This window comes from Anas platyrhynchos, chromosome 15 (genome assembly GCF_047663525.1).
Source record: "Anas platyrhynchos isolate ZD024472 breed Pekin duck chromosome 15, IASCAAS_PekinDuck_T2T, whole genome shotgun sequence".
In the NCBI taxonomy this organism is placed as follows: Eukaryota; Metazoa; Chordata; class Aves; order Anseriformes; family Anatidae; genus Anas; species Anas platyrhynchos.
In genome coordinates this window covers 871,961-899,949 of record NC_092601.1, presented here as the reverse complement: position 1 = coordinate 899,949, position 27,989 = coordinate 871,961, and the positions used below count along the sequence as shown (strand labels likewise).

The 27,989-nt window shown below is 43.2% G+C and overlaps 2 protein-coding genes and 1 long non-coding RNA gene across 3 annotated transcripts; all 3 read left to right on the top strand.

Moving 5' to 3' along the window:
• Positions 1-404: 404 nt before the first annotated feature.
• LOC119716183 (uncharacterized) lies at positions 405-17,144 on the top strand. The gene is made up of 3 exons (XR_011803596.1): positions 405-555; positions 16,150-16,248; positions 17,042-17,144. It is a non-coding gene; the product is annotated as an uncharacterized lncRNA (long non-coding RNA).
• LOC113841616 (ATPase family AAA domain-containing protein 2-like) lies at positions 3,143-6,460 on the top strand. The gene is made up of 4 exons (XM_072023762.1): positions 3,143-3,289; positions 4,162-4,252; positions 4,686-5,000; positions 6,444-6,460. Exons 1-4 carry the CDS (start codon positions 3,158-3,160, stop codon positions 6,458-6,460), a joined length of 555 nt encoding a protein of 184 aa, XP_071879863.1. The 5' UTR covers positions 3,143-3,157.
• A 5,257-nt stretch (positions 17,145-22,401) lies between the features above and the next one.
• Positions 22,402-27,730, top strand: LOC113841348 (cysteine protease ATG4A-like). The gene is made up of 7 exons (XM_072023877.1): positions 22,402-22,524; positions 23,037-23,224; positions 23,334-23,412; positions 24,298-24,443; positions 25,518-25,574; positions 26,732-26,843; positions 27,114-27,730. The coding sequence occupies exons 2-7, from the start codon at positions 23,042-23,044 to the stop codon at positions 27,176-27,178; spliced, it is 642 nt and encodes a 213-aa protein (XP_071879978.1). The 5' UTR covers positions 22,402-22,524; positions 23,037-23,041; the 3' UTR covers positions 27,179-27,730.
• The last annotated feature ends 259 nt before the right edge of the window (positions 27,731-27,989 follow it).

Here is a 27,989-nt window from a genome sequence, read left to right as displayed (position 1 = left end):
GCCCATCCAAAAGTGCCCCCAAAGTAAGGCTTTGGGTACAACTGAACTCCGCAGGGGAGCCTTCACGCAGCCCCACATGCAACTGGACCCTCTGTCTTCGCTCTTTCTGAGGAACCCTAAACATAGCCCTCCCTGGTATCAGAAAGGTATTCAAAATATGGCTCCAGACGGATACGTTTGCTTTTATAGTGCAATGGCTTCAGAAGCAAAAGGGGAAAAAACACTTTCTCTGGGAGCTGGAGAAGGTGTCATTATCACAGGAGAGGTTTCTAAATGGCATATCTTTGAGAGTGTTCTTGTAGTCCGGAGGTTTTGGTTTGTTTGTTTGCCTTTGGAAGGTTTTAATCTTAAACTTCACGTCCTTCAGCAGAAGTGAGAAATGTGATTTTATTTTGTGCAGTGTCGCGGACCCTCCGAAATCTACTGGGAATGATGAATACCTCGCACAGTACCAATGTGATGACGGTGGAGACAAGGAGAAACCAAGAAGATCAAAAGAACGTGACCTCATTTCAAAAGAAAACGTTTTGTACGGCAAAGAGTCTTCTGAGCCTGGTGAGAAATTGCGGCAAACTTCCTCTCTCAAGTGTGACACTGAATGTAGCTCTAAAAAGCTTTCCTCCTCAGCTATTGCAGAGAGATGCCAAGGTAGAAAGGACAAGACTAAAAACACTGAGAAAGAGCATTACCAAAGCAAGAGGGAACATGCTCCTAGTGAAGAGAAGGAGAGTCAAAAAGCAGGTCCTTCCAGCAAGAGGAGGTGTTCTCAGAGCGTGGAAGTTGTTGAGCAAAAGCGTCACAAGCAGGAGCACTGGGAGGGAAGCAGGTGCAGATCTTTCCCTGGTGAAAGAAACAGCCCTGAGAATGGCAGAAGAGCAGACAAATATTCAAAGTACAGATCTGGCAGCGGAGGAAGATCAGAACGAGGTAGCAATAGATATTACCGATCCAAAGGGGAAAGAAGTTGGAGCAGAGAAAGATACTATCGAGATGAAGCATGGAGATGGGAAAGATGTAGCTATTACAATGATTACTATTCACCTCATGCGACAGGAGACAGTAGAGAGAGAAAGTTCTCTCACGGCGATGCAGCCTTTGACAAATGGACTGCAACTTACTACGGCAGGTCACATAAGCATTATCATTACAAAAGTGGATGGCCTCACGGTTCCCTCTTGAGAGATGAAGATGGACGTCGCTTTAGCACACCCCGAGCAGACTTGCATCGTTGCTCGGTATCTCAGCAACATTCTGGAAGACATTCTCGTGAAAGACATGCGCTTCCACCTGTGTCAGCTCATTTGGAGAACTGTCGCCAGAAAAATGAAACAGAAAAAGAAAATGTACCCATGCAGAAGGTAGTGAAAGTGAAATAGAAAGGAAAGACAGAAAGATAGAAAAGGAGCTTTTAGGTGGTGAAAAAAATATCACAAGTTCTAGAAGAAAAAGATGTCTAAGGATAAACATGGAGAGAAGGATTCCAAGTAAGCAAGGATTCCAGCATACTCCGCATTTTTTATCCTAATTCTTTTCTGGGTGCTTCTCATGTATTCCTTCTTTTTTTTTTTTTTTCTCCTTTTTTTTTTTTTTTTTTCTGGTAGTTTCTAAGTTACTTAGATAGCATCAGCTGGCTGGGGATCATGTTGTTAGGTTGATCAGTGAAGATAGGAAAGCTATTGCTGAATTGTGTCAGAGCACTAGCTTTGGACCACATAGTTGGAAACACATCCGTACACCATTCTGGATTAGGTTAAAAGTTTTTTTCTGCTTGCACGTATTCCAGAGCTAGCCATTGTTAATGATCTGTGTACAAACCAGGACCTATGGTCCTCCAATCTGAGGGCTTAAGTTTGCTACATCTAAAGTAAGTTGCGTGTGCACAAAGCACCACAAAATAGCTGACATGCTGCAAATCATCACCTGTGGTAAAATAAATAAAGTTTCATATAGGCAACAAGTGCCACATCTTTTTTTCTCTTTTAAACTTGCATGTTTCTTTCAGACTTCACGATTTGTGTTTCTGTGTGCTCCACTTTGACAATGCCAATCCCAAGCGTAAAACAAGAAGAAAAAGGAGAAGAAAAAGAAGAAAAAAGAGAAACAGCAGGAAAGTGAAAGGCTCCTTGGAACACTTAGATCCTCGTTTCCAGAAGATAACACGGGAGAAGAAGGAAGAATCCCATCCTCCAGATGGCTCTTCATGTGAGCAATGCAGAAGTGAGAGCAGTAAACAACCTTACAAGGAAGGGAAGCCTTCCAGTGCAGGCGAAAGCAAGAAATACACCTCCGTCTCATCCAACGAGTGTATTAAAGGTAAGCGGCCACAGTGTGTTTGAGGAATTCCTTTTCTATTAATGTAGAGATTATTTCCAACAGTCTTGAAGTGCTTGGTGACTTAACAGTCTGCTGGATATTAAAAAAAAGTTGATGGACTCATTTCAATAGAAAACGTTTTGTACGGCAAAGAGTCTTCTGAGCCTGGTGAGAAATTGCGGCAAACTTCCTCTCTCAAGTGTGACACTGAATGTAGCTCTAAAAAGCTTTCCTCCTCAGCTATTGCAGAGAGATGCCAAGGTACAAAGGACGAGACGAAAAACACTGAGAAAGAGCATTACCAAAGCAAGAGGGAACATGCTCCTAGTGAAGAGAAGGAGAGTCAAAAAGCAGGTCCTTCCAGCAAGAGAAGGATCAACTTGAATACAAAGAATACAAACTTGAGCTCCTGATGGGCTTCATGCTGAATTCTGTGCTGTTCTTGTCCTAATCTTGGTCTCTCCATAGATACTATGGTTTAAATCCAAACAGAATCATGCGATGAGGAAGATCTCACTGCAACAAATTCAACAGCTAAAATCAAAGTTTACATTTTCCGTGATTTTCTTCCTGAGCAGAAGTGTGCAGTACTCCTTTTCTATTAATGTAGAGATTATTTCAAGCAGTCTTGAAGTGCTTGACAACTTACCAGTCTGCAGATTTATTATCAAACCAAAAAAAAACCAACTTGGTAGACTATTTTTTTCCCAGTTTTCAATGACTACTAGGAAGAAGGTTGTTCCGGCATCAAGAAAGTCACATGGAATGTAATAAAATTTACTGAACCAGTAAATAAAAACTATATTTTTCTATTAGTTCCATTGTTTCAACTCTTCTGACGCTTATGGATGGCATAGATAACAGAGGGGAGATCGTGGTAATCGGAGCTACCAACAGACTGGATTCTATAGATCCTGCTTTACGAAGACCAGGACGCTTTGGCAGAGAGTTCCTCTTCAACTTGCCAAATAAAGAGGTGAGAACTTAAATTGAATGTTAGTGCTACCATGGCAAAGTCCAACTTTATAGGAAAAAAAAATAATTGACAACTTGAACAAAAGAGTGATATGTGGAGACACTGCGTTGTTCCATGGAGGGCAAATCTGGTACTGGATATATATGGTCAGGATGATACCACCAAATAGTTAGTTCTATAATCAAACCTTTCATTCCCAAAGTTGTACCTGTTTGCTTAAGTATTTAGTCCACTTGGGTGTTTTCATCATGAAGTTGTGTTTTTGGTCTCAATCCTTCACTTCTGAATGAATAGGGGACGTGTTTGCATTTGATTGTGCCCCGGATCGGTGGTAGTAGTTTGAGTCATAATTATTTTCTTCTTTATAGTAATTGTAGCAATTTGAAGCATTGTGCCAGAAGTGCTTTCTGTGAATTTAGTGCCTGAAAAGCAAATGTGATGAAGTAATGAGACTGTCACAATGAAAGCTTGCTAAGTTTTAGAGAAGATTTTTGGACAACAAAGAAATGTTTCTGGATAAATTTTTCATTACAGTATTTTCCTCTGGGTCATTAGGTCTCGTAGTTTGGAAACTTGTTATTGAAGCTATAAATGCCTTTTCTTTCATTGTAGGTTCCTAGAAAAAGTTCAGTATAACAAATAAGAAATATTCAATTTCCTGGTTGAAAATGCAGAGTGTATATTAAATAACTGTAAAATACTTGAAAGTTGAGCAAATAAGAAAAGCGTATTAATAGATGAGGGGTTTTCAGGGAGGACTGTTTGTTTGTTTGTTTGTTTGTTTGTTTGTTTGCTTTTTGGTTTGTTTGTTTCTTGTTGGTATTTTTAAGGAAAACTTGGGGCAAGCTAAAACGCAATGATTTTGCTTCCAGGCTAGAAAAGAAATTTTCAAGATTCATACTCGTGACTGGACCCCTAAGCCACCGGACATGTTGCTTGATGAACTAGCTGAGAAATGCATTGGTAAGACTGAAACCAAAATGGATTCTTGCTTGTGAGCAAGTTGTAAAGAACCTTAGCACCTTTGCTTGTACCAGGCAGTACAAGCTCTTGTGCCTTGCTGCACAACTAGTCAACAAGGCAGCTGGCACGCCTTCATAGCAATCAGAGTTAGATGCTTTCATCTATTTACTCTTTGTTGTCTTTCCTCTTGTTGTCTGAGAACGTTAAGTGGTTCTGGGGCATCTTCCTCAAGAGTATAGTTTTTGATGAGGAGTCTGCTTCAGCTGCATAAGCGCAGGATATCAGACAGTGCGCAACATGAAACTTCCCTGCAGAGCAGTAGCACTTTGAATTCCCTGTTAACCTGTTTGGTTTTGGCATTACAAATTCTTTAAATGTTGCATGTTGTAAACCTGGGCCTTGACTGATGTAATGTTTGATTTTTGTCTGTTAGGATACTGTGGTGCAGATATCAAATCTTTATGTACTGAAGCTGCGCTGTGCTCTCTACGCCGATGCTATCCTCAGATTTATGCAAGTAGGGAGAAGTTGCTACTAGACGTTAATTCTATTAAAATAAAAGCAAAGGACTTTTTCATGGCTCTGAAGAAGGTTGTTCCGGCATCAAACAGGATCGTGGTTTCACCCGGACAAGCACTATCACCCATTTTCAAGCCACTTTTTAAAAGATCAGGAGCGAATATTTTACAAGTTGTGCAGAAGATCTTCCCGCATGCACAGCTCGCACTAAAGGAGGACCGACAGCAAGGTATAACCACAGCATCCACTTCTTTATAATTCTGCTAAAGCAAAAACTTGTGGTTTGTGCAATCAACTTAAACCTTTCAGACATAATGATGGTAGAATTTTATTATTTGCATGTGCATGTCTTTCTTTTGGGCATGTCTGGAAGATAACGCATAGGTTTTATTCTGGATTCGAAACTGAAATGCCAAATGGAAGCCCTGAATGACTCAATACACAGTAAAGGACGATGCGTTCTCTACTGAAGCATCCTGCTTCTGACGGCAGCTAAGATAATTAGCATTTGTAGAGGTTGACTTGAGGTTTGAAGTATAAGGCACCTATTTTTCTTTAAAAAATCAAAACTCAGATATTTGGAGGGGAAGCATTTCTAGGTCAATGTTTCTAATTCCTTTCTGAAGAATGTCAGGACCAGGATACAAGTATAACTGGTCTAAGCTAAATATTGTTTTAGCTATCATCATTTTTAACCAGTCTCCTAATTTAAATGTTTGTAGATCGTACTATACATGTGCATGTGAGATCAATTAGCATTGATATTTACTAGATGAATGGAATTCTGTGGCCATCACACCCTTAATCCCTGTGCTTTCATTGTGGGAACCTCCTCCAGAAAGAAATGGTCTTTTTTTTTTTTTTTTTTTTTTTAGCTATTTAGCAACTGCAGAAATTGTTCGTAATCTCCTTTATTCTAAGGGGGAGAAAAAAATCACCAATAGTAGCGTACCTTATACGTACACATCAGTGGGACTTAGTACAGCTTTGTAGGGCCTTGTGCCATCTCCCTAGATCTGTGGTGGGATGAACTCTAGGAAATAGCTTTCAGTGTGTGCTCTCAAATGAAGAAAGGGTTTTGGCACTGATTTAGAAGCTGTATTCATGTAAGAGAAAGAGACAAAGGCTATTCAGGAAAGTTAACAAACCTCTTTTGTCTTTCAGACCATTTAAATCCTATTTTACAAGATGATATGTTTGACAGTGATGACAATGCATCCTTGGTTTCTGGAGATGAATTAAAATATGGAATGCCTGACAGACCAGAGAAAAAACGCCTCTGTTTCAGCAGGTAAAGAAAGATAGATCCGTGTTATGTTTAAATTCTCAGGACTGCTGAGTCTTTGTAAACAGTTCCAGCTGTTAAAAGTGCGAGGGGTGGTAGAAGTAGGGGTAACATCAAGTTTGTGTGTTGAAGGGGTGCTTGGTATTCACAAGAAGAAAGAGTGAAGGGACTAAAGTTGTAATGAAGTTGCTCTGAATGACCAAATTGAAAAGCCCAGGCTTCTCTTCCTAAGCCAAAGTGATCCGTAGACTACCAGAACACGCTGACTTAATCCATGGCATTCTTTGAAAGACTCAAGACCACATAAATGTCCTGTCTGTCCTTTTAGCTAAAAATACCCCAACTTTATGGGTTTGTGTTGCCAGCTTTTGCCCTTCTGTTTTCCAGGAGTGTTAAACCAGTAGTGAATTATGTAGCAGAAAGAAAACTGAGAAATGGCTTGTTAAAACACCTTGAGAAAAAATTTGAGTGGTGTCTTTATTTGTTAAGCCACCAAGTTGTGTTAGTCTTGTGGTATTTTAGTATGGAAGTCATGCAAGCCCACTGTTGGAAAGTTAGATCATGTTGTCACAGCTGGATCGGTTATTTTTCTCAGTTTCTATTGCTGTGCTGTCCAGAAGATTTTCTGTCCTCTAGAGCAAGGCGAAGTCTCTAGCATCTTTGATTTAAGCCAGCAAAGGTACAGCCTGATTGTAGTGGGGAAACAAATGCTCCTCACAAATTTATTTCCTAGTAGTAAAGCAAGATTGCAAAGAAATTAATTTGCAGTCTTGGTTTAGTAAAGAATAGGAAACACAAGGGAAGAAGATGAAACAATTGGAATGACTGAATAACTTAACTGGAAATCTTACATGTATTTAATGTACCGCTGCCATTTGGATTATTTGGGGATGGAAAAGAAAGTCTATAGGAAAATTACTTGGAACATCTGTGTGTGTCTATTCAGCACCTCATTTATAAACTTGTTTTCTTAACTCTTGTTCTAGGAGTGCTTTCTGCGAACCAACATCACGCCGGCCCCGTCTGCTAATAGTAGGAAAAGAAGGGTACGGCCAGGTTTCTTACGTGGCACCCGCGGTGTTGCACACTTTGGAGAAGTTTCCCGTTCACACCCTGGACCTTTCTGTTCTGCTTACAAACGTCGCACCACGAGAAGAAATCTGCGGACAGGTACCTTTTTTCTTTTTATTCTCATCGGATTCACTGACTGTATGTAAAGGATCAATCGAGTTGCAAGTAAGGTGAGCAAAATTCATTGGTAATGGAGGTGGCCTTGTTTTAATGTGCTGGGACGTTTGCTTCTGTCTGAAAATCCCCTTTTCTTTTAGACAAAACCACAAACAATCTGGATGTTGTACATGTCCACATTTTCCATATCCAATTTTACAGTGACAATGTTGCTAGCAGCTCAGGAAGCTGGGCGGTGTTGCTAATAAACATCTCTTTGTGGAAAGAAATGCTGCTCATCTCCCTGGGATCCAGAAAGTAGTTCTCATTGCCTCCTAAGACTGTGTGCTCCCAGTAGATGGCTCTGTATCAGACTGCACGTCGGCTACTTTTTGTAGCCTTCTTCTAAATTATATTAGTAAGACAACCAAGGTTTGGGGCTTCTGTTTATTTTGTTTTCACACGGACATACACAACTTGTGCCGTTGCAGTATGTGCAATAAAAGCATTAACATTCACAAAACGCTTCATTTGCACGCTGATGTGGTTTTAACTAGAAAAAATAAACAGATCTGGTGTTTTTACTTTTAGGCAGGAAATCCATTTTATTGTTTGGCACCACTACCTTAAAATATTTTTACCTTTAGTGGAAACATTTGAGAGCCATACAAGTAAGGACAGACATGTTACACGACTGAATACTGATGTGTCCCATAAGAGGGACATTTCCTTTCTTTGTTATGCGAAGATTGTGGCTGTAGCCATATAGCTACGGTGTCTAGCCACTGCCTGAATATATCCTTCCCATCTTCTGACTAGAGTTCTTCGAATACTGGTAATCTGAAAGGGTGCACAGAGAAATTCCTTATGTGAAAGGATGCTTGCCACTCTGTTCACATAGTTTCCTTTCATGGGGCAGTCAGGTGGCTATGTAGCTATGTATTAACAGGTTATTCTACGTGTTTTAGTTTTCTTACCCAAGCTTTCCTTTTTACTAGCTGATCCGAAATGTTCAGAAGACAGCACCAAGCATAATTTATGTCCCAGATATCCATTTATGGTGGGACAACGTTGGACCTGCCTTGAAACTTACTTTTCTAACTCTAATTCTTCCAGCATTTTCGCCAGTTTTGCTGCTTGCTACGTCTGATGTACGTCACTCAGATCTCCCAGAAGAGGTATTTGTCAATACTTTTCTTACTATTTCTTCAGTTTCTTGTAATTTATGAATGCTTTCAGCATCAAAATGCTGCGCTTTCTTAAATGCCTACTGTTATTACTCAGGCACCCTAACAAATCACTTAAAATTTGCTTAGAGAAAAAGAATACTGTGAAAGCATCTGCTTAAGGTTTTTTTCTGAGTCAAGCAAGTGACTTTCACCCCCTTCTCATGCATGCAAATAATAAATTAATACAATAATTCCGGTGGCTACAAAGTGGTTCAGTCAAGAATATGCAGTGCTTGAAATGACAAGAGGATGTTTTTACTGAAGAGATTTCTTCTGACAGTCTGCCATTCCATGCTATGTTGGGTAAACTGCTAATAATGCAATTTAGTAGAGAATTGAAACACTTTGATTAAAAAAAAAAAAAAAAATCAGTTTCTTTCTTCATATAGGCCAAAGCTTTCCAAGCTGGAAAGCTGAGTTCCAATTTCTGCTCAAGTAACTTTGGAATGGAATTCTAGTTGTATTCCTAAATAGACTGTAGTAAAAGTACATGCAGAACTTCATTGACTTCTGAGAGTTTACATTAAGGGAAGGTGCCCAAAACAGGAACACGCTGTTCTCATTCCGATTATTTTGTCTCAGTTACTGGGGGAAGAGAACAGGTCTTACCTAGATGTGTTTATTATCAACTGCTTTGAAAGTGCTTGAGTTCCCACAGAAGTTTTTGTACAGGTTCTAAATTCCTTCTAAAATAAGTAGTGAAATTCCTTACCTACCTTTTAATACTAGAAATTGAAAATGGAGGAAGACGTAGAGGTACTAGCTACTTCAGACACCTTTTGGTAGAGAAATAAAAACTCAGCAAAAAGCCCTCACTTGTCTGCTGAAGCCTTTCTTTTCCCTCTATAGCCATAAAGGTTCTAAGTAAAGGATGCAGCAAGGCAAGTAAATACAAAGGAAGCGATGTTGGATGTGGTGAAAGGCATTACTTTATCAGTGTAGCGTACAATCCCTTCACCAAGATTTAATTCTACAGGTGATTCTTAAAGGTGATATTTGAATTTGCCGTGCCAGCCTGTGAAAATGTAGCCTTTTAAGGCCAGGAAGACAACTTTTTTCAGTTTGTGTTCTTCAGGTTATTATTCATTTTAAAAGGTACTCATCTTTTTGGAATAGAAGATGAGTTTTTGTGGCCTTAAATCTGAAATGTCTTTCCTCCTTCTGCTTTAGATCCAAAAATTATTTAATAAGGAATTTGGAGAAGTGTGCAATACTGAGTTGCCTGGTAGGGCAGCGAGAGCAGCTTTTTTTGAGGACCTAATTCTAAATCAAGTGGCTAAGCCTCCTGTAAAGAAAACAGGTAAGGAGGATATAAGAAGTACATCTAAAACTTTCCTATCGAAGTTACTAGCTCTTTGGGATTTGCTTTGGTGGTCATTTTCTGTCATTAATTTGTCATATGCTTATATTTGAGTACTGTAAATTGACTAATTTTTCCTGATTAATTGAAATTCATCGGACACTGGAAGTCCTGCTTGTAGCACCACCAGCTGAGCCTCAGAAGCCACAAGAGGAAGAAGTAGGGATGCTGGAGGAGGAAGAGGAGGATACCTTGCGTGAACTTAGAATTTTCTTGAGGGATGTTACTCACAGACTTGCCACTGACAGACATTTTGGGGAATTTGCAAAGCCCGTTGACCCACAGAAGGTAAACTAGTGCTGATCTGTGTGTGTCTGTAACTTCTCAGTGTTTGTATTTCTCAGCGTTTTGGGGAAGGTTCAACTTTGTTTTTAGGGCTGCACTATTAGGATTTTGCAAGAAGCAGAGGCAGTGCTTTTACTTCTGCTGACTCTCAGATGTCTCTTACCGGATTATTCACTGAAAGCCCTGGTTTCATTCTAAAAAGCCAGTCCAAATGCCAACACAGTTTGCTCGTGAAAAGGCTTTGATATGTAGGCATGTCACAGCACTGAAAAGCACAGAGATCTTTCCTTATAATTACAAACGGTACTTACAGGACTACTTTAATGAAGTCTAAAGCCCTTTATTGGACTGTCAGTTCCTGTGGGAACAGGAATAGGAGCAGCAGTTTGTAAAAATAAGTTTTGAGATCCTGTTCTCTGTTTCATCTGGAACTCCTCAAGAGGAATCAACCATAAGTGCAGTGTGTTTTCTTTTTCCTCCAATTGGCTGCTTAGATCCCTTTTTCTCCTTAATTGATTAGATAAGCCTAAACTAGGGGCGTATATTTCAAAGACAGGTGTAACTTGACTATACCTGCGGATCAGCAAAGGCCTCTTCACGTGGGCATCCACTGGCTTTTCTTCCCCTTTTCTCCTAGGTTCTTGAGCTGTGAAAAATCTAGACAGATACGTATGTCCTCATCTGAACTAGTCTCTTTATTTTTGTATTTTTGATTTTTTTATGCTACCTCCTCCTTTTCCTCCTCTTATTATTTTGTATTTGTGATTTTTGTGGCCACCACCTCGTCCTCCTCATCCCCCTTTTTTGTTGTATTTGTGATTTTCTGGCCATCTCCTCTTCTCATGCTCTTTTTTTTTTTTTTGTATTTGTGAGTTTTTTAGCCACCTCCTCCTCCTCTTTTTGTTTTGTATTTGTGATTTTTTTGGCCACTTCCTACTCCTCAACCACTTTTTTTTTGTACTTGTGATATTTTTGCCACTTTCTCCTCCTCATGCTCTTTTTTTTTTTTTGTATTTGTGATTGTTTTGGCCGCCTCCTCCTCCTCCTCCTCTTATATTTTTTGTATTTGTGATTTTTCTGGTCACTTTCTCGTCCTCATGTTCTTTATTTTTTTTGGTATTTGTGATTTTTTTGGCCTCCTCCTCCTCCTCATTCTCTTTTTTTTTTTTTTGTATTTTTGAATTTTTTGGCCTCCTCCTCTTCCTCATGCTCTTTTTTTTTTTTTCTAGTTGTGACTTTTTGGCCTCCTCCTGCTTTTCCTGCTCTTTTTTTTGTTTGTTTGTTTTTGTGACTTTTTTGGCCACCTCCTCCTCCTCATCGTCTTTTTTTTGTTGTATTTGTGATTTTTTTGGCCACCTCCTCCTCTTTTTTTTTTTTTGTATTTGTGATTTTTTTGGCCTCCTGCTCCTCCAGCGGCGTGGGCGCCACGTCACAGCCCTTCCAGGGCCCCACACAGGGCACGTAGTGCACGCAGGGCTGCGCCGGACGCTGCAGCGTGTGCAGCTGCGTGGGCAGAGCCGGACTCTGCGCTTGGCCCCCCGCGGCTGGCAGGCCCAGTGCTCTGGGCGCCTGCTCTAGGGGAGCTCTCCATGCTGGCGCCGTGCTGCCTGGTGGTGCCAGCAGTGCCTGGGACTTGTGGTCAGCTGGGTGCCGGGGTGCAGCGGGCACAGCGCTGCAGCCTGGCAGCGTCGGCGGGGCCGTCGCATGCTGCTGGGGCCGCTGGAGGTGGGCTGCGGCTGTACACAGGGCGGCTGGCGCACTGGCCCCAGCGCCTTGGCCCTGGCCCCCAGCGGCTGCAAAGTCTCGCTGGGGGTCTTTGTCCCCGGCTGCTGGCGCTGCAGCATCTTGGCCCCGCTGGCTTGGGGCCAGAGTCTGTCCTGGGGCCGCACGGCACAGGCACGGGCATGGGGCTTCATGGGGAGGGCCTCCAGCAGCAGCAGCATTCTGCGGAGAGGCAGCGCCGCTGCTCCTTGCCCCCCAGCAGCCCCCGGGCTTTGCCCTCTCTTGCTGGGCGCCCTGGTGCTGTCGCTCGCCGGCTGCTGCCTGCCACTGCCCACTTGGCTGCTGCTGCCAGCCAGCGCGCTTTGGCCACCCATCTTACCCTGGCACAGCGTCTTGGAGCCTTGGCCAGCCTGGAGCAGCAGCAGCAGCGTCTTCTCCTAGCCGGGTGTCTTGTCTGACGTCAGCCTCCTGTGCTGGGAGCTCTGCACTGTGCTGGGGGTGCTGGTGGGCGCGGGGTGCTTGGCCCCCCACTTGGTGCCGGTGGGCGCAGGGGTAGGCGGGGGGCTCTGGAGGGGACTGCGAGGGGGACTGGGCAGGGCTCTCCTGAGGGCTGGGAGAAGTTGAGGCCTCTTGAGGGGAGCCAAGGGAGGCTGGGGCAGGGTTCTCTTGCGGGCAGGGATGAATTCCTGCTGGGGGGGCCTTTTGGGGAGAGGCTTGGGCATGGGTCTCCTGCGGGCAGGGTCGGGGGGGCTCTGGGGGGGGCTCTGGAGGGGACTCAGGCGAGGCTTGGGCAGGGCTCTCCTGAGGGCAGTGAGAAAATCAGGGTCGGGGGGGCTCTGGACGGGAGCCTGGGGAGGCTGGGGCAGGGGTCTCTTGCGGGCAGGGAGGCAGTCAGGGTCGGGGCGCCTCTTGAGGGGAGCCAAGGGAGGCTGGGGCAGGGTTCTCCTGCGGGCAGGGATGAATTCCTGCAGGGGGGGCCTTTTGGGCAGGGCTCTCCTGAGCTGGGGCCGGGCTGCAGGCTTGAGGGGGGAGCTGAGTGGCGGCACAGCAGCTGCAGGGGGCTGCAGCGCCCGCCCAGCCTGCACCTTGTCGGGGTGCAGCCCAGGGCTTGAGGGGACCTCACCCAGCGCTCTGGTGGCTGCCAGTCCCTGTGTGCTGGGCTCCTCGATGTCCTCGCAGAGGTCGGGCAGCTGCGAGAGGAAGCGCTTGAGGACAGGACTGCTGGGGACAGCGGCGAAGGCGTCCTGGGGCTCCACGGCATCCAGGCAGCTGAGCAGCTCCTCCAAGCCAGAGCTGTCCAGGTCGGCCGGGAGCTGGTCCTGCAGGTGCTGCAGCTGCTGGCTGTCCCCTGCCAGCTGGGGAAAGGCCTCGGCGAAGGCATCGGGGCCCAACTCCAGCAGCTCCAGGGGCTCCTCAGGCACCTCTGCAAGTGTCGCCGCTGAGGAAAAAGCAAGCCAATGCAATCCCCCAAGCATCCCCCGCTGCCAGCTTTGCCATGGCTCCTGGGTGTGGGGCGCCCAGCGGCCGGCTGGGCCAGCCCCAAACTCACCGTCGGGCGTCGCCGTCTGGGTGCTGGCAGTCGCTGGAGCCTGGGCAGGCTCGGGGGGAGTGGGGCCGGGCAGCGGGGGCCCCTGGTCCTCGCTGAGCCCCACGGCATGCAAGCAGGGCTCCGGCAGCTGCCCCCGGCTGCTGCTGAGGGTGCGGGGCGCGGGGAGCGCCTGCCCCCGCAGCGGAGGCCCCGGCACAAGGAGTGGCGGGGGGCCGGGGTAGGCAGGGGCTTGCAGCAGGCAGGTGCCTGCGGGGTGCAGGAGCTCCCCATGGAGCACGGCCCTGGGCCCCAAGCAGAGGGGAGCACCATCCTGGGGCACCAGCGTCCCCGTCCACATCAGCAGGGGCTGGGAGACACTGGGGGCACCCACAGGAGCGCTGTGGGGGAGCTGCCCCACAGCAGGGAGCTGCCCCACGGCGGCGGCGGGGAGCTGCCCAAGCTGCAGGTGGTGCCCCTGGGCTGGGAGGTGCCCCCCAGGTGGCAGCTGCACCCTGGCGGGGAGCTGCAGCACCTGCCCCTGGACCCCCGGCACCACGTGCCAGACGGTGGCCTGGGGCAGTGCGGAGGGGAGGGTGGGTACCTGGGGAGGCAAGGGCAGCGCCATCGCTCCGGGGAGGGAGGGAAGCAGCCAGGCAGCCACCGTTGGCGGCACGGCTGGGACGACGAAGGGGGAGTTTTGCGTCTGCGCAACCCGCAGAAGCCGTCTGGGGAAACCCTCTGTGGGAAAAAGGGCGCTGGGCTGAGCTCTGGGGCGCTGGGCTCGCCAGCAGGGCCGCAGCCCTGGGAGGAGCGAGAGCCGGCTGCTGGACCTGCCATGGTGGCTGGAGAGTGGGGCGGTTGCTTGGGGAACGCGGGCAACGGGGGTTCCGTCCCAACGGCTGACCAGCCCCTCGCCGACATCTTGGGGAGGACTGCAGGCTTTGGAGCCAAGCAGGCTGCCCAGCGCAAGACTTGGCCATCCCCAGCAGGCTTTCCCTCCCACGCAGCACTTGCCATGCCCAGGACGCTTCCACACCACCACTTGCCCGGCCCAAGGCTTGCCCAGCCCAGGACCAGCTTCTCGGCCTCAGCGGCAGTGCCCATCCTTGCCATTTCACCGCATGGCACATTCCCAGCAACCCAGACGAAATCTGCCCTATCAACACGAAGCGTTTCTTCAGCCAAAGAGACCTTGTCCCAAAGAATTCCCCTCTCTTGGAGGACTTCTCCAAGCACTTCCTTCCCCAGGGAATGGTACCCACCCCATTCAAGACTTCCCATCCCAAGGCTTTTGCTTCCCAGGGATTTCCTTCCTAGGGAACATTGCCCATTTCCTAGCCCAATGGCTTCCCACCCCAAGGAAGTCTTCCCATGCTGTAGCCCCGAAATGCCCCCAGAGGGCACCTGGCAGCTACTGGGAAGGAAATGAGCTCTGTCATGGTGAGCTAGCCGCTCAAGGCCCTGCTCTTTGGCCCAGGTGTCTGTGAGGCGGTGTTGGCAAGGAGTCCTGTTGTGAACATAAGAACATAACATAACAGAAGAACATAAAATCACATAAGAGAGAAAAAAATATAGAATAACAGAACGCGACATAAGAACATCAAACAAAGACAACTCTCATGATGTGGTCTGATAGGATGGAGGAGAAAGCAGAAATCCAGCAATGCTGTCTTTCCTACTCCTCAAAACCAATTCCGTTGACAACTGGGAATGCTTCCAGCTGGAAAAAAATGCCAGAATGAAGTGGAGGACTCCTTGCCATCACTGTGTTTCTGGAGCACACCTCTACCTTTCTGTCCAACAGGGGGTTCTTCTTGGGAGATAATTGCCCAACAAGAAAAAACACAACCAAAGCCAGAGGACCCATCTCCGCAACAAGACGATAAATAGAAAAGACATCTCTAGATGCAGACCCCAGAGCTCCAATTCACTATGTCCCACTAGTGGAAGATATTTTCTAGGCTTTGTTTTTAAGGCCACTGGCTGCCTCCTCCCTTATGCTGCCCATTCTCCCTGTTGTCCTGTCTTCTTTCTCCTGCATTGCTTCCTTTCCTTGGTGGACCTTGCTGAGCTCTTTGATGTTTTGTTGTATATATATGTATGAAGACATAAACCTGTTAGAGAGTGTCGAAAGAAGGGCAACAAACAAGAGGGTCTCTTTTAAGAGGGGGATTGAGGTTTGTGGCAAGGTTTTGGTAGCAATTTAGGGGCTGCACTGTGCTGGACACAGCAACAGACGCACCATAAGCCAAAGTCAGACAATAAGCCAAGGTGTGTTCACGTGTGGTTTACTGTGGTTTACGTGTGGTTTACGTATAGAAGAAAGTTTTCGCCTATTGGTGAGTATACTGCAGATTTGCTGCATTGTTCTAAATTAAATAGCAAGATAAGTGATGGCATCGTAGGCTGGGAAAATATTTCTAGAGTATTAGCGCATTTTGAGCATCATTTTAACTGTTTATGCAAACATGAAGATTATTAAAATCAGTGTTTATTTATGTCTGTATGTAAACAGGTGATCATGTTGTATAGCATGCAGTAAATGGTTTGTGAATGCTGCTTGAAGAATGAAAAGAGTAAGTCAGCTCCACAAGGAATAAATGAATTTTGTTCATTTGTGCAATGCAGAGTTGAGAATTAGACCAACAGCATGGAACCAAAGTCTTGCTCTGTGCCTTTTATCTGTAGGACAGTTCATGGAGGCTTCAGCAGCCCTATCTGTTTTCTAGCACTCTGAAATGTCCTCTGTGGTGCTGCACCCAGTTGAAAGCCTGCACTGATTGTGATGAACTTTCCTAACAGGAGGCACGGGTCCTTCGTCGGACGCTGGCTGGGGATGTATGCTGCGATGCGGGCAGATGATGCTGGCCCAAGCACTGATCTGCAGACACTTAGGGAGAGGTGAGTGCTGGTCCTGAGGGAACTTCGGTATTGTCTGCAGACGCTTCTTCGTAAGTACTCCATTAAAAGCACAAACCCTGAATTTATTAGTGAGACTTTCTTTGATGCCCTGGTAACAGTTCCTAATGAATCAATTCATATTCAGCTGGGTGAAATCATCCCAGCCTGAAGCAGAGAAATAGGCATAGAAGGAGAACAAATGGGGAATCCTGTCGCCATTATTTTATAAACCTTTTAGTGTAACACCCAAGTTGAGGCCAAGGGAAAACCTGCCACCGTGGGACAGTGCTCTTACCCTTCTCTTCACTCCTCACTTGTCAGCAGCACGAGGTCCAAACCCCCCTGGTGCAAGCTCTTAAGCATGCATGTCACATCCCAGGATGCTGCCAGTGGAGTGTTTGGACTTTCTGTATGGATCTTATGTTGTTATTTAATGGGTGCTTAGAAATCCAACAAGGTCTAAACACAGCCTGTACTTTTAAATAATCTTGGAAGCTCAGAGATACTGGAATGGCTATCAACACGCAGCATGATCCGTCAGAATATGTTTGCAGTTGATGTTTTTGTTTTGTTTTATTTTCCCTGGTTTTACAATCTAGCCTATGATGATAAAGGGCAGCTTGATGATAAATAACAAGCTTGGAATTCTAGGAGCTCTACACAAAATGTAAATATTCAAGATGAATTGAAATGTCTTTTAACATCTCATTATAAAGCTTTCTGCTGTCTAGACATTTGATCAGTGTAATGAAAACGTCACCATTTTTTATTCTATATCAATTTTTCCTTTCAGATTGGCAATGGGAAAAACACAAAAAACAACCAGAAGAATATCACAGAATCCTACGATGCTTTCTCGACAGGAAGGCTTGCTGTTATTCAATCCACCAGATGGGTAAGAACAAACATAAACTTTCAGGTTTTTTCCACTGAAATTTCTACTGTGTTGAATCACTAATTTGCAGTATGTTAATTCATAATTTTAAAAAGTGGATGTGAAGACAATGTGTATGCTTATACAAAAATAAAAAGGTATGCAGATGGGCGCAAAGACTAGTAGTACAGAAACATTCCCTGAGACCTAAATAAAGCCATGTACTAGAATCTAGCTCTTGATAAACTCTGTAAGCCTTGGTGTCGCGTTAAAGGGGGGTAGCTGATTAACCGTTACGGGCCCGGTTGGATTCAGAGTACTGAACCAGTCGGACATTCACCAAAAACACATTAACGATCTGGGCGTCCGTTCGGACATTCACCAAAAATGTAATAACCGCCTGGGGGTCCGCTCAGACATTCACCAAAAACGTATTAACCACCTGGGGGTCCGTTCAGACATTCACCAAAAATGCATTAACCATCTGGGGGTCTGGGTAGATTCAGAACACTGAACTATCATGGATAACCACCCTCACCCTAGTTGCATTAATGAGAGCTATCACAATGCAATCAAGTATGGTTTATTACAGCAACAGATAATCAGGTTCTTTTGGATTGCCAGTGATAGTGACTATCTGCAAAAGCAAGCTAGTTTGCATGAAATACACAGGTGTTATAGATGTTACAGGTGTTATAGGTGTTGTAGGTGTTATGGGTGTTACAGGTGTTATAGATGTTACAGATGTTATAGATGTTACAGATGTTATAGATGTTACATGTGTTACAGGTGTTTACAGGTGCACAGCCTAGAAATAAACGCGTTAAAAGGATCAAAGACTCTATAGAGATTTATAAGCAAATATTCAGATCTCACCCAAAGGCGTCCCAATGGGGGGGAAGAGAGGCTCAGCCCGTCGACTGATCCCAGGAGTCAGGAGGTCCTAAGGATGTTGTATGTCCTCGGGATGGTATCTCCCCTGACGGTGGTATCTTCCCTAACATCCCCTCTCTCTTGGGGCAATTTATATTATTTTCTATCTTTTAGGTGGAGCTTGAGTGGCTCTAGTCAAGCATATCTTAGTTATGATTGGTGTAAAGTTTTCCCGTCTCCGTTTAAAGTAATAGGCTCCGAGAAATTCAGAGCGCATGCTCAGTGAGGGGTGGTCGCACCTTGGAGGCGGGTAGCTTTTGGGATGGAGGTGTGTTTTGGTATTATAATGATATTATAATGAGCAAAAAGAACACTAGGGTACAGCATTTGTCAAAACATGACAGGTCTTTGGCTTAGGGTGGCAAAAAGTGCAGCTTTGTGCACAAGAACAATCGAGGCCCCACCTGATTACAGAGCCTAGCCGTGGTGTCTCCACTCCACTCCACTCCACGCTCCGTGGTGTTCCTTAGAGCTAGCACACCAAGTTTCCCCAGCGCAATAGCATCTAAGGTTGGGAGCCTAGGGAACACTCAGATAATGCAGTTATGCCCTACCCTGGAAGCCTCTTCAAAGCTGTACCTTTTCCTTAAAAATGTGAATGTTAGTTCTATTTTCCTAGTTACTTCAGGCATTTACACCACATAATCAACCCCGTGACTATAGTCACTCAAGCTTCACGACAGTTGGAATGTGTCGGGGATATCACATACATTCTCGGAATGTGGTTTATCGAATATATGTACATTGTGTAGTGATGCTAAACGTTTCATCATAAACCAAAGTTTAACATACAAACTAATTGTCAGTATAAAATATAATACAGTATTAGCAGAACAATAACAGGGTGAAGCATCTTGTTGAAGATTCCCTTGGCAGCTGGCGACCATCCAAACAAAGTGTCCCACCAACGGTGTCTCTCATCTCTCTGCACTCTTTCCATCACTCGATGTATTTCTTGTGCATCATGGTGGACAGTAATCAGAGTCTTTTGTCCATTTTCTCGGACTTGTGTCATCAGCTGCTTCAGGTCCTCATGTACCAGCAATTTCTTCACCAAGGTGAGGTTCATTCCAATAGGAGTAGGCAGCAGTTCATGAAGCAGAATATAATTAGATGCAATAAGTTGATGAGAAGTGACAGGAGCTGAGTATTTAAAATCACATCCTAGAATTTTGGTAAAATTGCAAACACAAACATTAGAGTGATTACTGGTATCTACCACTGTATTATCTACGACTATAGAATCACAATGAGTTCTCATACAAACGCAACCTTTCCCAATATATATAAGTACAGTTTCAAGGGTTTCATTAGGATGTATCTCGAAGTGGCAAATATTTTGCTCAGTGTCAAGACAAATGTCTTGAGATTCCAGCGTGTTACTTTCACAGATGAAACCTTTTTGTTCACGCACAATGCATGCATTTACATCAATTGTTTGCCACTTTCCTCCCTTTTGATGGGCCCATACTTTATGCTCTTTAGGATAAAGTATAGTTCCATTGTGATTGAGTCCTAATGCAATGATTGGATATACATTGTATATGGTGGCATTACTTATAGTAAGTATAAAGGCAACAATTTGATCATTTTAATGGGTAAAGTTGACTAATTGCCACCAAGCTTGAAATTCTTTTTCAAATTCTGAAGCATTATCCCAAATCAGTTTTCGAATTTCAGTGGGCAAAGTTCCTCCTTCTCCCTCTCTAATAATAGCTGCTGCTACAGATTGTATCCATAACTGCACTTGGATACAGCTCAAGGCAAGGGAGGTATTGCCTTGGGCTTTTCCAAGGGCATTTACAATTAATTGATGATCATTTTCCTCAATTTGTTCCCAATGGGGTAAAATATCTGATAGAAGCCATTGATTTGCTCCTAAAGCCAATAAGGATGATTTTATTGGTTGTTCCAGTTTCCTTAGGTCATCTGTAGTAGCAGTTACTCTACTCATTAAGACCTCAGCATCAATGTTATTTAATATACCTAATCCTGTTCCCAATAACCTAGTTGCATCCTGTGGCCCTTTTTTAGGGACCAACTAGGGTTAAAGACAATTTATTGTTGTCCCACGTTTTTAATTATGTAAGGACCTGTGTTGAAGATGGAAGGAGTTAGACCAATGGGAGGCTGAGTCGGTTCGTTTTCAAATATCTGCAGGGGCAGAGGCTTCATATCCTTTGACCATGAATTCAAATAGTAATTCTGTGCCTCTGTAGCCTCAGAGACAGTACACAATTATAGGTTTGGTGAAAGTAAAATTGTACCAGCAATCAAAATTTGGTTCAGTTATTTTAGTTATTTGGCAACCAGTTTGTATTTTTTGTCCAGACATGGCTTAAAGTTCAGCCATTCTTAGAGAATCATTCCAACTCCATTCATCTTTTGAAAATATTTTGTTTCCATGTAGAACTACAGTAGAGAGATTTAGGTCCTTTCTGTTTTGAGATGTTCCAGTGACTGTGCAATACTGTGACAATACATGGTTAAATGCCATGGTGAAACACCTCAGCTACATGCACAGCCACAGTAGCTAAGTTTCCTTTAAGGTCTGTAATTGCATCAAGGTCAGGGTAAAGCATAGCATCATTAATCCAAACTGTTGATTTGTCATCTTCCAGCTGTCCATACCCACTTGGGTACCAGAGTCAGTAATGTTAGAACAGACAGTCTTGTAGCTTATTGCTGTAATTTGTAATAAAGGGCACTAACATTTGTTAACTTGTAATTCTCGTTATAGTTTAGAAGCCTTTTGTTTATTAAAGAAACTGGCACTCCCTAAGTTTTGAAAAGAGCATAGATTGAGAAAATAATTGTTATTGCTAAGTACAGATTGCAGTTACTCTAGAATGTTTGACAGTCACGGTATTTACTGTATATTGTTCCCACATTCTTTATGGTCTCATTTTTCTTTGATTTTGTGTACGTGTGTCTTTTTTTCACTATGAAAACAGCACAGGTGGGTGTTGGAGAGGGGAAGTCAATTGGAGAATGGTTTGGACCAAATACAGTTGCTCAAGTACTAAAGTAAGTGAGATCATACCAGTCTCATTCAGAACGTACTCCCCTGGGGCAGCCAAGAGAAGGCCCAGGCAGAGTTTTGAAGGCTGCATCTCCCCCTGTCCCACAGTCAGGAATGTACTTGCCATCTATTTACAAGTGCAGCATGGAATGTCATGCCACAGCTCGGTGTGCAGGTACTGAGTTGGGAATGGGTGACCTCTAAATTTTAATAAAGGAAGAGCCTGAGGAGAAGAAACTGCAGGAAAGTCTCCTGCTATGCCGTCTGCATGCCCTCACCAGTCACACCACAGATGTATATTCCTTTCTGCACAGTGGCACAGCTCTGGCAGGTCGAGAGTGCCACCGTGTAGGTCGGAGTGGTGGTGTGAAACATCAGAGAGAAGCCATCTCGGCTGAGGAGGGAACTGAGCTGCAATTCCTCCCTTTCTGAGCAGCAGTTCTGCCAGCAAGGCTGCTGGATAAAGATGGGCAGCTCCTCATAGTCTGGGAGCCACACTTAAAGGAACTGAGGCTGCTCAGTTCTCCAGGGGTACGTGGAGGTGTCTTACCTCAGGCAGGGGCTAGGCTACAGGTCCTGCGAGCTCAGCAGCAAGTCTTTGACACCCTGGAACAGGCACATGATCTGAAGAGGGAGGGGAGCTGAAGCATGCCCTGGACTCCAGATCTTTCATGGCCAAGTTTTTCATGGTGAAACGCTCACCCCCATTTCTTTCTGGCTTATTTGAAACAGCTAATTCTGCCAGTGCAGCTTAAGAGTGTAGCTCCCTTCCCCAAAGGTTTGGATTTTGCAGAAGTGGACATAAAACTGTGTGCTGCTGTCTCCCACTGAAGTTTTGGTGCCCCAAACCCTTAGCTGATTTAGCTTTTAATGCCCCATTTCTGCTGTGCACGCAGGCTCAGGCAGAAGTAATTCCACTGAATTCAGTGGAATTTCTTAAGCAAAAAGTAATCTGCAAAACTGGCATAGGAATTTTTTTCTTTTCCAGATGAGAAAAGACACAACTGGGCAAGAACCCATTGCAGAGACTGTCGAGTGCAATAAAAAGTAATAAACTTGATGTAGTTGGACTGTTACTGTCACTGCACTTAGCAGTAAGACAAAACAGTTTGCACATGGTGCAGCGCATATGTTTTTCCTGGTACCACTCAGTACCTATTTTTCTAAAGATATTAAACATTTAATGTTTAAAGTTTTCTTTTTCTTACATGGAGACTTTAAAAAATGCAGAAAGAAATTTTTTTTTAAGAAAAAAAAATAAATAAATCAAATGGTTCTGAGTGTAAAGCTACCCTTTTGATCCAACTAGTTTATATTAATTAGTACCTTAATGTTTTCTAGGAAGCTTGCTTTATTTGATGAATGGAATTCATTAGCAGTTTATGTATCTATGGGCAATACGGTGGTCATTGAAGACATCAGGAAGTGACACCTCATCAGTTTTCTGGTAACAGTTTCTGATTTGACTCCATTTGCCAGCATGTATCTAAACATGAACAAATACTTGGGGGGCCATGGCTTTGTCTTGCAAGGGTAAGAAGAGGGAAGAAGGACATACAAACTCAGTTGTGTTTTTTTGATCCCTGATGCCAACTTCGTGCTCACATCACTGGATGTGAAGAGCTCCTTGAAGAATTTCTACTGTCATCATTGCTGCCATTTCATTTCTCTGGCGTTTTATAGGCAAAGCTTGACACTATTAATAACATTAATAGGACATGTCACTGCAGTCTTAAATTGTCATCCCCCAATCATTTATCTAACGTCTCACTTGGACGTGCCAGCACATACTGTCTGCTAGAATCACTTCTACTAAATAGCTGTAATTGCCATGCCCGGCTTGTTTTGTCTTGGGTGCCCTATAAAGATCCCTGGCAAACTAGCTTAATTCACTACTGAGAGGAAGATCTGCTTTGTGTTCCTCTGTGCGTTGACTGATTTCTAGTTTTATTCCCGCAGAAAAAATGTGCCGGTGCCCTCCTCAGAGCAGCAGCGCGTCCCACAGCAGTGCACATTTGCACAGAAGTGCTCGTGGCCGAAGCAAGAAGGCAGGAGGACTCTGCACAGGCTGGAAAGCCCTCTTGCTTATTATACCTCTACGACTAGGGATAAATCACATAAATCCCGTATATATTGATGCATTTAAAGTAAGGTTTTCTTTCGATTCATTGCTCGTTACTGTCAAATAAGTTTGGGTATCTGTGATGTCAGTAAAGAAATGAATTACAATTTCCTTTATTCCTTTTGAACTCCTAGGAATGCTTTAAGATGCCACAGTCTTTGGGAGCAGTAGGAGGGAAACCAAATAATGCCTATTATTTCATAGGATTTTTAGGTAAGGAAAAAAGAAACTTATTCCAAATGTGCAGATGATCAAAAGAGAACATTTTTTGAAGGGGAAATAGTAAGGAGTCTAAGCGTGAACCTCTAGAAGTAAAGAAAGATGAGAATAGAATAAAATAAATGAAGAAGCATATCTAAAAGAGTTTAGAAACAGTATGAGATGATCCTTAACAGGAGCAGAAAGTTAACAGCAAAGCTAGGTGTAAAAATAAGTGATGACATCAACAAGAGCAGCATACTAAGAATAGCTGATAGCATTTGACAAGTGTATTGGTCAAATGTCACTTTTATTTTCTTGTATTTCAAAACTGTTTCTGATAGCAGTATCTTTTTCACCTTTTGCATACCTTCTGTTATTAAGTATTGCTCTAATTAATTTAAAATGCATTCCTTCAGATTTCACCCCACTTTGGGCCAAAATTTTGCAACCCTATTTTGTCCTTTTGTAAAACCTAACCTGTTTTAGTTAGGCTTTTTTGTTCCAATTTCTGAATGAATGCCTAATGGGATTACAGATTGCATCTGTGAACATCCTGTACCTTTTAATCTGTCAAATGTTAGTGTTTACAACACTTGAGATTTAAAAAAAAAAAAAAAAAAAAAAGTACTGGATCTCACATGGAAAAATAAAAGTATGTGACAAAGATAGAACATAACCAACCAAAAAATTACAGTAATAGGTCACAATAGGAAGTTATACTAAATACCCTGTGGGAAACGTTGTGTCTAACCCTTCCGATTCTCTTAAAGAATCCCTAGCTGGAAAGTCTAGATTATACTGACTGCGATGGCAATCTAATTTCTATTTTACAGTTCTGGACCAAGTGCTTATTAATGTCACTTGCTTATTTTTAACATACGGCTTTTACCCATCCAGGCAATGAGCTGATCTATCTGGACCCTCACACCACTCAAAGCTTTGTAGATTCAGAAGAAAATGGCACGGTTGACAATGAGAGTTTCCACTGCCAGGAAGCCCCACATAGAATGAAGATCATGAATTTGGACCCTTCAGTAGCTTTAGTAAGTGTCAGGAAATCTGGAATGCATGTACTTTACCTCAAAGTAATGTCTCTCTACATTGGTAAGGGCAGCAATGCATCTCCTTGAACAGAACCAAGATCACAAAGCTGTCTTCTGTGATCAACACATAGTAGTTTGTACATAACTACATGGAGAATCTTAGGGCAAGTGGGGAGCTGTCTGTACTGTAGGGAGCTCGCTTTGTTTTCTTTACTGAGCAGCTTTTACTTCTTTCAAGAGGCATTATAATGGTCAAAGCAAGGAACTGAAACAGGTTTACGTGTTTTATTCTATCACTACTTTAGGTTTGGTCACAAACATAAAGTTACTTAAAGACAAGTTACTTAAACTTACTTTATATCATAAGTTAAAAATGTTTAAGTGGAATTATTGTATTTCACCCCAAATTACAAATACAAATGTATTATTTGTAATTCACCCAAAATGTCATGGGGGTAGTGTGGTATTTGAAAAAATTGGATCTGATCCCATGCCAGTATCCTGTGATTGGGTGATTGGCAGTTGTCACCAGTGGGATGTGTTTCTAAAGCTTTAAACAATCTGTAAAGATACCGGTATCTGCCATTCATTCACATACCTGTTTTTTAATACTGCTGCTTTTTAGAAAGTTTTTTTGTTTTGTTTTGTTTTGTTTTGTTTTAATACTTAACTACGTAACTGTGCAAAATGTGGCATGATGCAACGAGACAGACAAAATCATAAGGAAGAGCAAATATTTTCAGTATAGATACCAGAATGGAAATGTTCCTTAGGTGGTCCATCATCTACAAGTTTTCAGCTTCTGCTGATACCTGGACTGTAGGAACTGGGTGGCGCTCCATGGAGGAGCACACAGGAGCTGCTGCTATTTTTTGCTTGACTATTTCGTTAGGGGTTTGCAGGGCCTTGTTCTCCCCGTGGGTTCTCTCCCTAGAGCTGCCACATATTTGGAGTCTTATATCTACTGATCGTACAGGGCATTACTGTATCAGAGGTCAAACCGCCTTACCTGCTGGTACCACATACCTACCATCAGCAAAGGTAAAACTCTGTGTGTTTGTTTTTTCCCCTAAGGGCTTCTTTTGCAAAGAAGAATGTGATTTTGATAACCGGTGTAGTCTTGTACAAAAGGTAAGAGTGGGAACTTAGCATCTCGATTTGTTCTTTATAAAGTCTGTTTTTTATTGTTTGTTTTTTGTAAAATTTTCCTTTGCATTTTCCTTTGTATACAAATTGTATGAGCCATAGAGAAGAATGCATTAAAGCATCAGGGTAAGGCAATACTACTGAATTGCTAATTGGAAATTGTTCAGCACTTTACCAGCCACAAACCCTGCCAGTTGGAAAATGGGTGTAAACATCCACACTTGAAGGTGTTACTGGGTGACACTTGCTTTTAACTTCTAATTCTCACTAAATGACTAAGGTTTAACTGCCATATTGTAGTGATGTATCAATGATTTGCTTCCTGATCCTTTTTTATTGTTTGACATAATAGATTGCGTGTTCTAATTATGACTGTTAGTCCCTGCTGTCTTAAAGATCTGATTCTGCAAGTGCTGCAGGCCTCTAGCTCCTGCTGATCTAGGGAGAACAGAAGGTGCTGGCTGCCACAGGAAACAGACTTGAGGATGTTTCTGCATGCAGCTGTTAAGCTAAGCACCAGACGTCTGAATGTAAAGTACCATCAACCTCTAAAGGCATTTATTTAAAAAAAAAAAAAATCATCTAAGGAAAACAGTTTGTAAATAACTGAAATACAGGACAGAAGGTAACTTCTCTTTGAAGAGGAATAGCGTTTGGCTTCAGGAACACCTTTTTTCCTGACCAAAACCTGTCCTTCAAAATCTGATGCGGTTTTTTTTTGTTTTTTTTTTTTTCCCTTTGGAGGAGCTGATAGATCTGTCTTTTGTGCTATTGATCAACAGAAAACTTGAGGAGAGTTCTATGCAAGCAACTTCCTTTTAAAAAGCAGAAAATATTGTACATTCCTAGTGTGCTTGCTACATGTAAACAAAATTACAGGTTTGCAGATATCAAAGCTGATATCAAAAGATGATAAGACTGATAATTTGTAGTACAGTTCAAGAGATCTGTCTTCCAGATGTGTTTTAACTAGGGATGTATTACAGAGACCATGGTGCTTGGATTTCACAGTATGTCTGTATAAAGACTTTTTTTTCCTGATGGACATGCGTAATTAAAAAACACTTTCAATTAAGCAGACACGTTTTGTGTTTGAAGCGTCTCCCGAGCAAGCTTTTAAAATGAAAGCATTCTGTCCTCAGGAGATTCTAAAGCAGCAGAGTCTACGGATGTTTGAGCTGGTCCAGAAGCACCCGCCACACTGGCCTCCTTTCATACCTCCAACAAAACCAGAAGTGACAACCACAGGAGCAGGTAAGGCACCGATTAAAAGCCTAATTGTGCAATGTTATGTTCCTCGTTAGCAAATAAAAGAATAATCACAGGTAGAATAACTATCCTTTGTGAGTGTCAAGCAATATATAGCAGGCATGTATCCAAACAAGCCATACAATTGCTAGCACAGATTTTTTTTTTCACTCTTACAAAGTACTTTTCTGGAATGCGTCTTTCAAAGTTTTTTTTTTAAGTGAACAAAATCAGGCATGTCTTTAGAAGCATTTTTTTCTTTATCTTTTTTTACAGAACTCATTGAATCTACTGACAAGCTATTTGAATTGGAAGAAGAATTTGAAATCCTGAGTGTGTGAAGGAAACTGTGGTGACTCTTCTGAGTGTTGAATATATTGGTAATATTATTGCATTGACTTAAACAGCCATGTTAGCCCCGAAGTGCCTGAAATTATGGATAACAGAGCACAGAAATCTAGTAGCATCCAAAACTCCAAGGGCAGTTTAACACACAAGCTTCCTCGGATGGAAAGGCAGTAAGAGATCTTGTGATAAGATGCTTAAAGGGAATCTCTTTTTAACGTACCTTACCTGGAGACAAACGGGCCTTTGAGATTAAGGCAAAAATACATGTATCACTGGGCACCATGTTTGGAGAAAGGGATAACCCAAATGGATATTTCTTGCTCTCATATAATAATGCAATAGTTTAGTTCTTCAAGCAAAACCGTCTTCAGTTAAGGAGGATGTTTACTTCTGTTCCCTCCTGTGGGCTGCGTCATAGGAAAAATACATCGTCTTGTTTAAAAGATCGACTGGATCAGGAGAAAATTGTTTCCTTGTTAAATATTTTAACATGTATTTGAGCAACCAGACTTTATTACAAAAATGTTTCTGTAAAAGGAGCTATGTCTAATGTATACATTTTGCAATAGCCTTCCTGTTTCTGGGAGACCTCAAGAGGAACAGGAGCCTCAAATAGTTGATACAGATCACAACCACTGTTATAGTTATGGTATATTTCACCTTGACCTTAAAATTCAAATGATTAAAACTTAGGTTATTTCTTTCCGAGTTAAAACAAGTCAAAGGTGGTTTAACTGTACCTTATTTATTTTAGAATAGATTTACACAAGTTTCTCTGTTACAGCACTTTATCTGTGCATCTAA

What these genes read in the sequence shown, in the direction of transcription:
- LOC113841616 (XM_072023762.1), top strand. Translation starts at nt 3,158, where the DNA reads ATGGATGGCATAGATAACAGAGGGGAGATCGTGGTAATCGGAGCTACC. An exon ending in TCAACTTGCCAAATAAAGAG is followed by an intron (nt 3,290 to 4,161) that starts GTGAGAACTTAA and finishes TTTTGCTTCCAG; the next exon opens with GCTAGAAAAGAAATTTTCAA. An exon ending in ACTAGCTGAGAAATGCATTG is followed by an intron (nt 4,253 to 4,685) that starts GTAAGACTGAAA and finishes TTTGTCTGTTAG; the next exon opens with GATACTGTGGTGCAGATATC.
- LOC113841348 (XM_072023877.1), top strand. Translation starts at nt 23,042, where the DNA reads ATGTGCCGGTGCCCTCCTCAGAGCAGCAGCGCGTCCCACAGCAGTGCA. An exon ending in TGGACCCTTCAGTAGCTTTA is followed by an intron (nt 24,444 to 25,517) that starts GTAAGTGTCAGG and finishes TTTTCCCCTAAG; the next exon opens with GGCTTCTTTTGCAAAGAAGA. An exon ending in GGTGTAGTCTTGTACAAAAG is followed by an intron (nt 25,575 to 26,731) that starts GTAAGAGTGGGA and finishes TTCTGTCCTCAG; the next exon opens with GAGATTCTAAAGCAGCAGAG.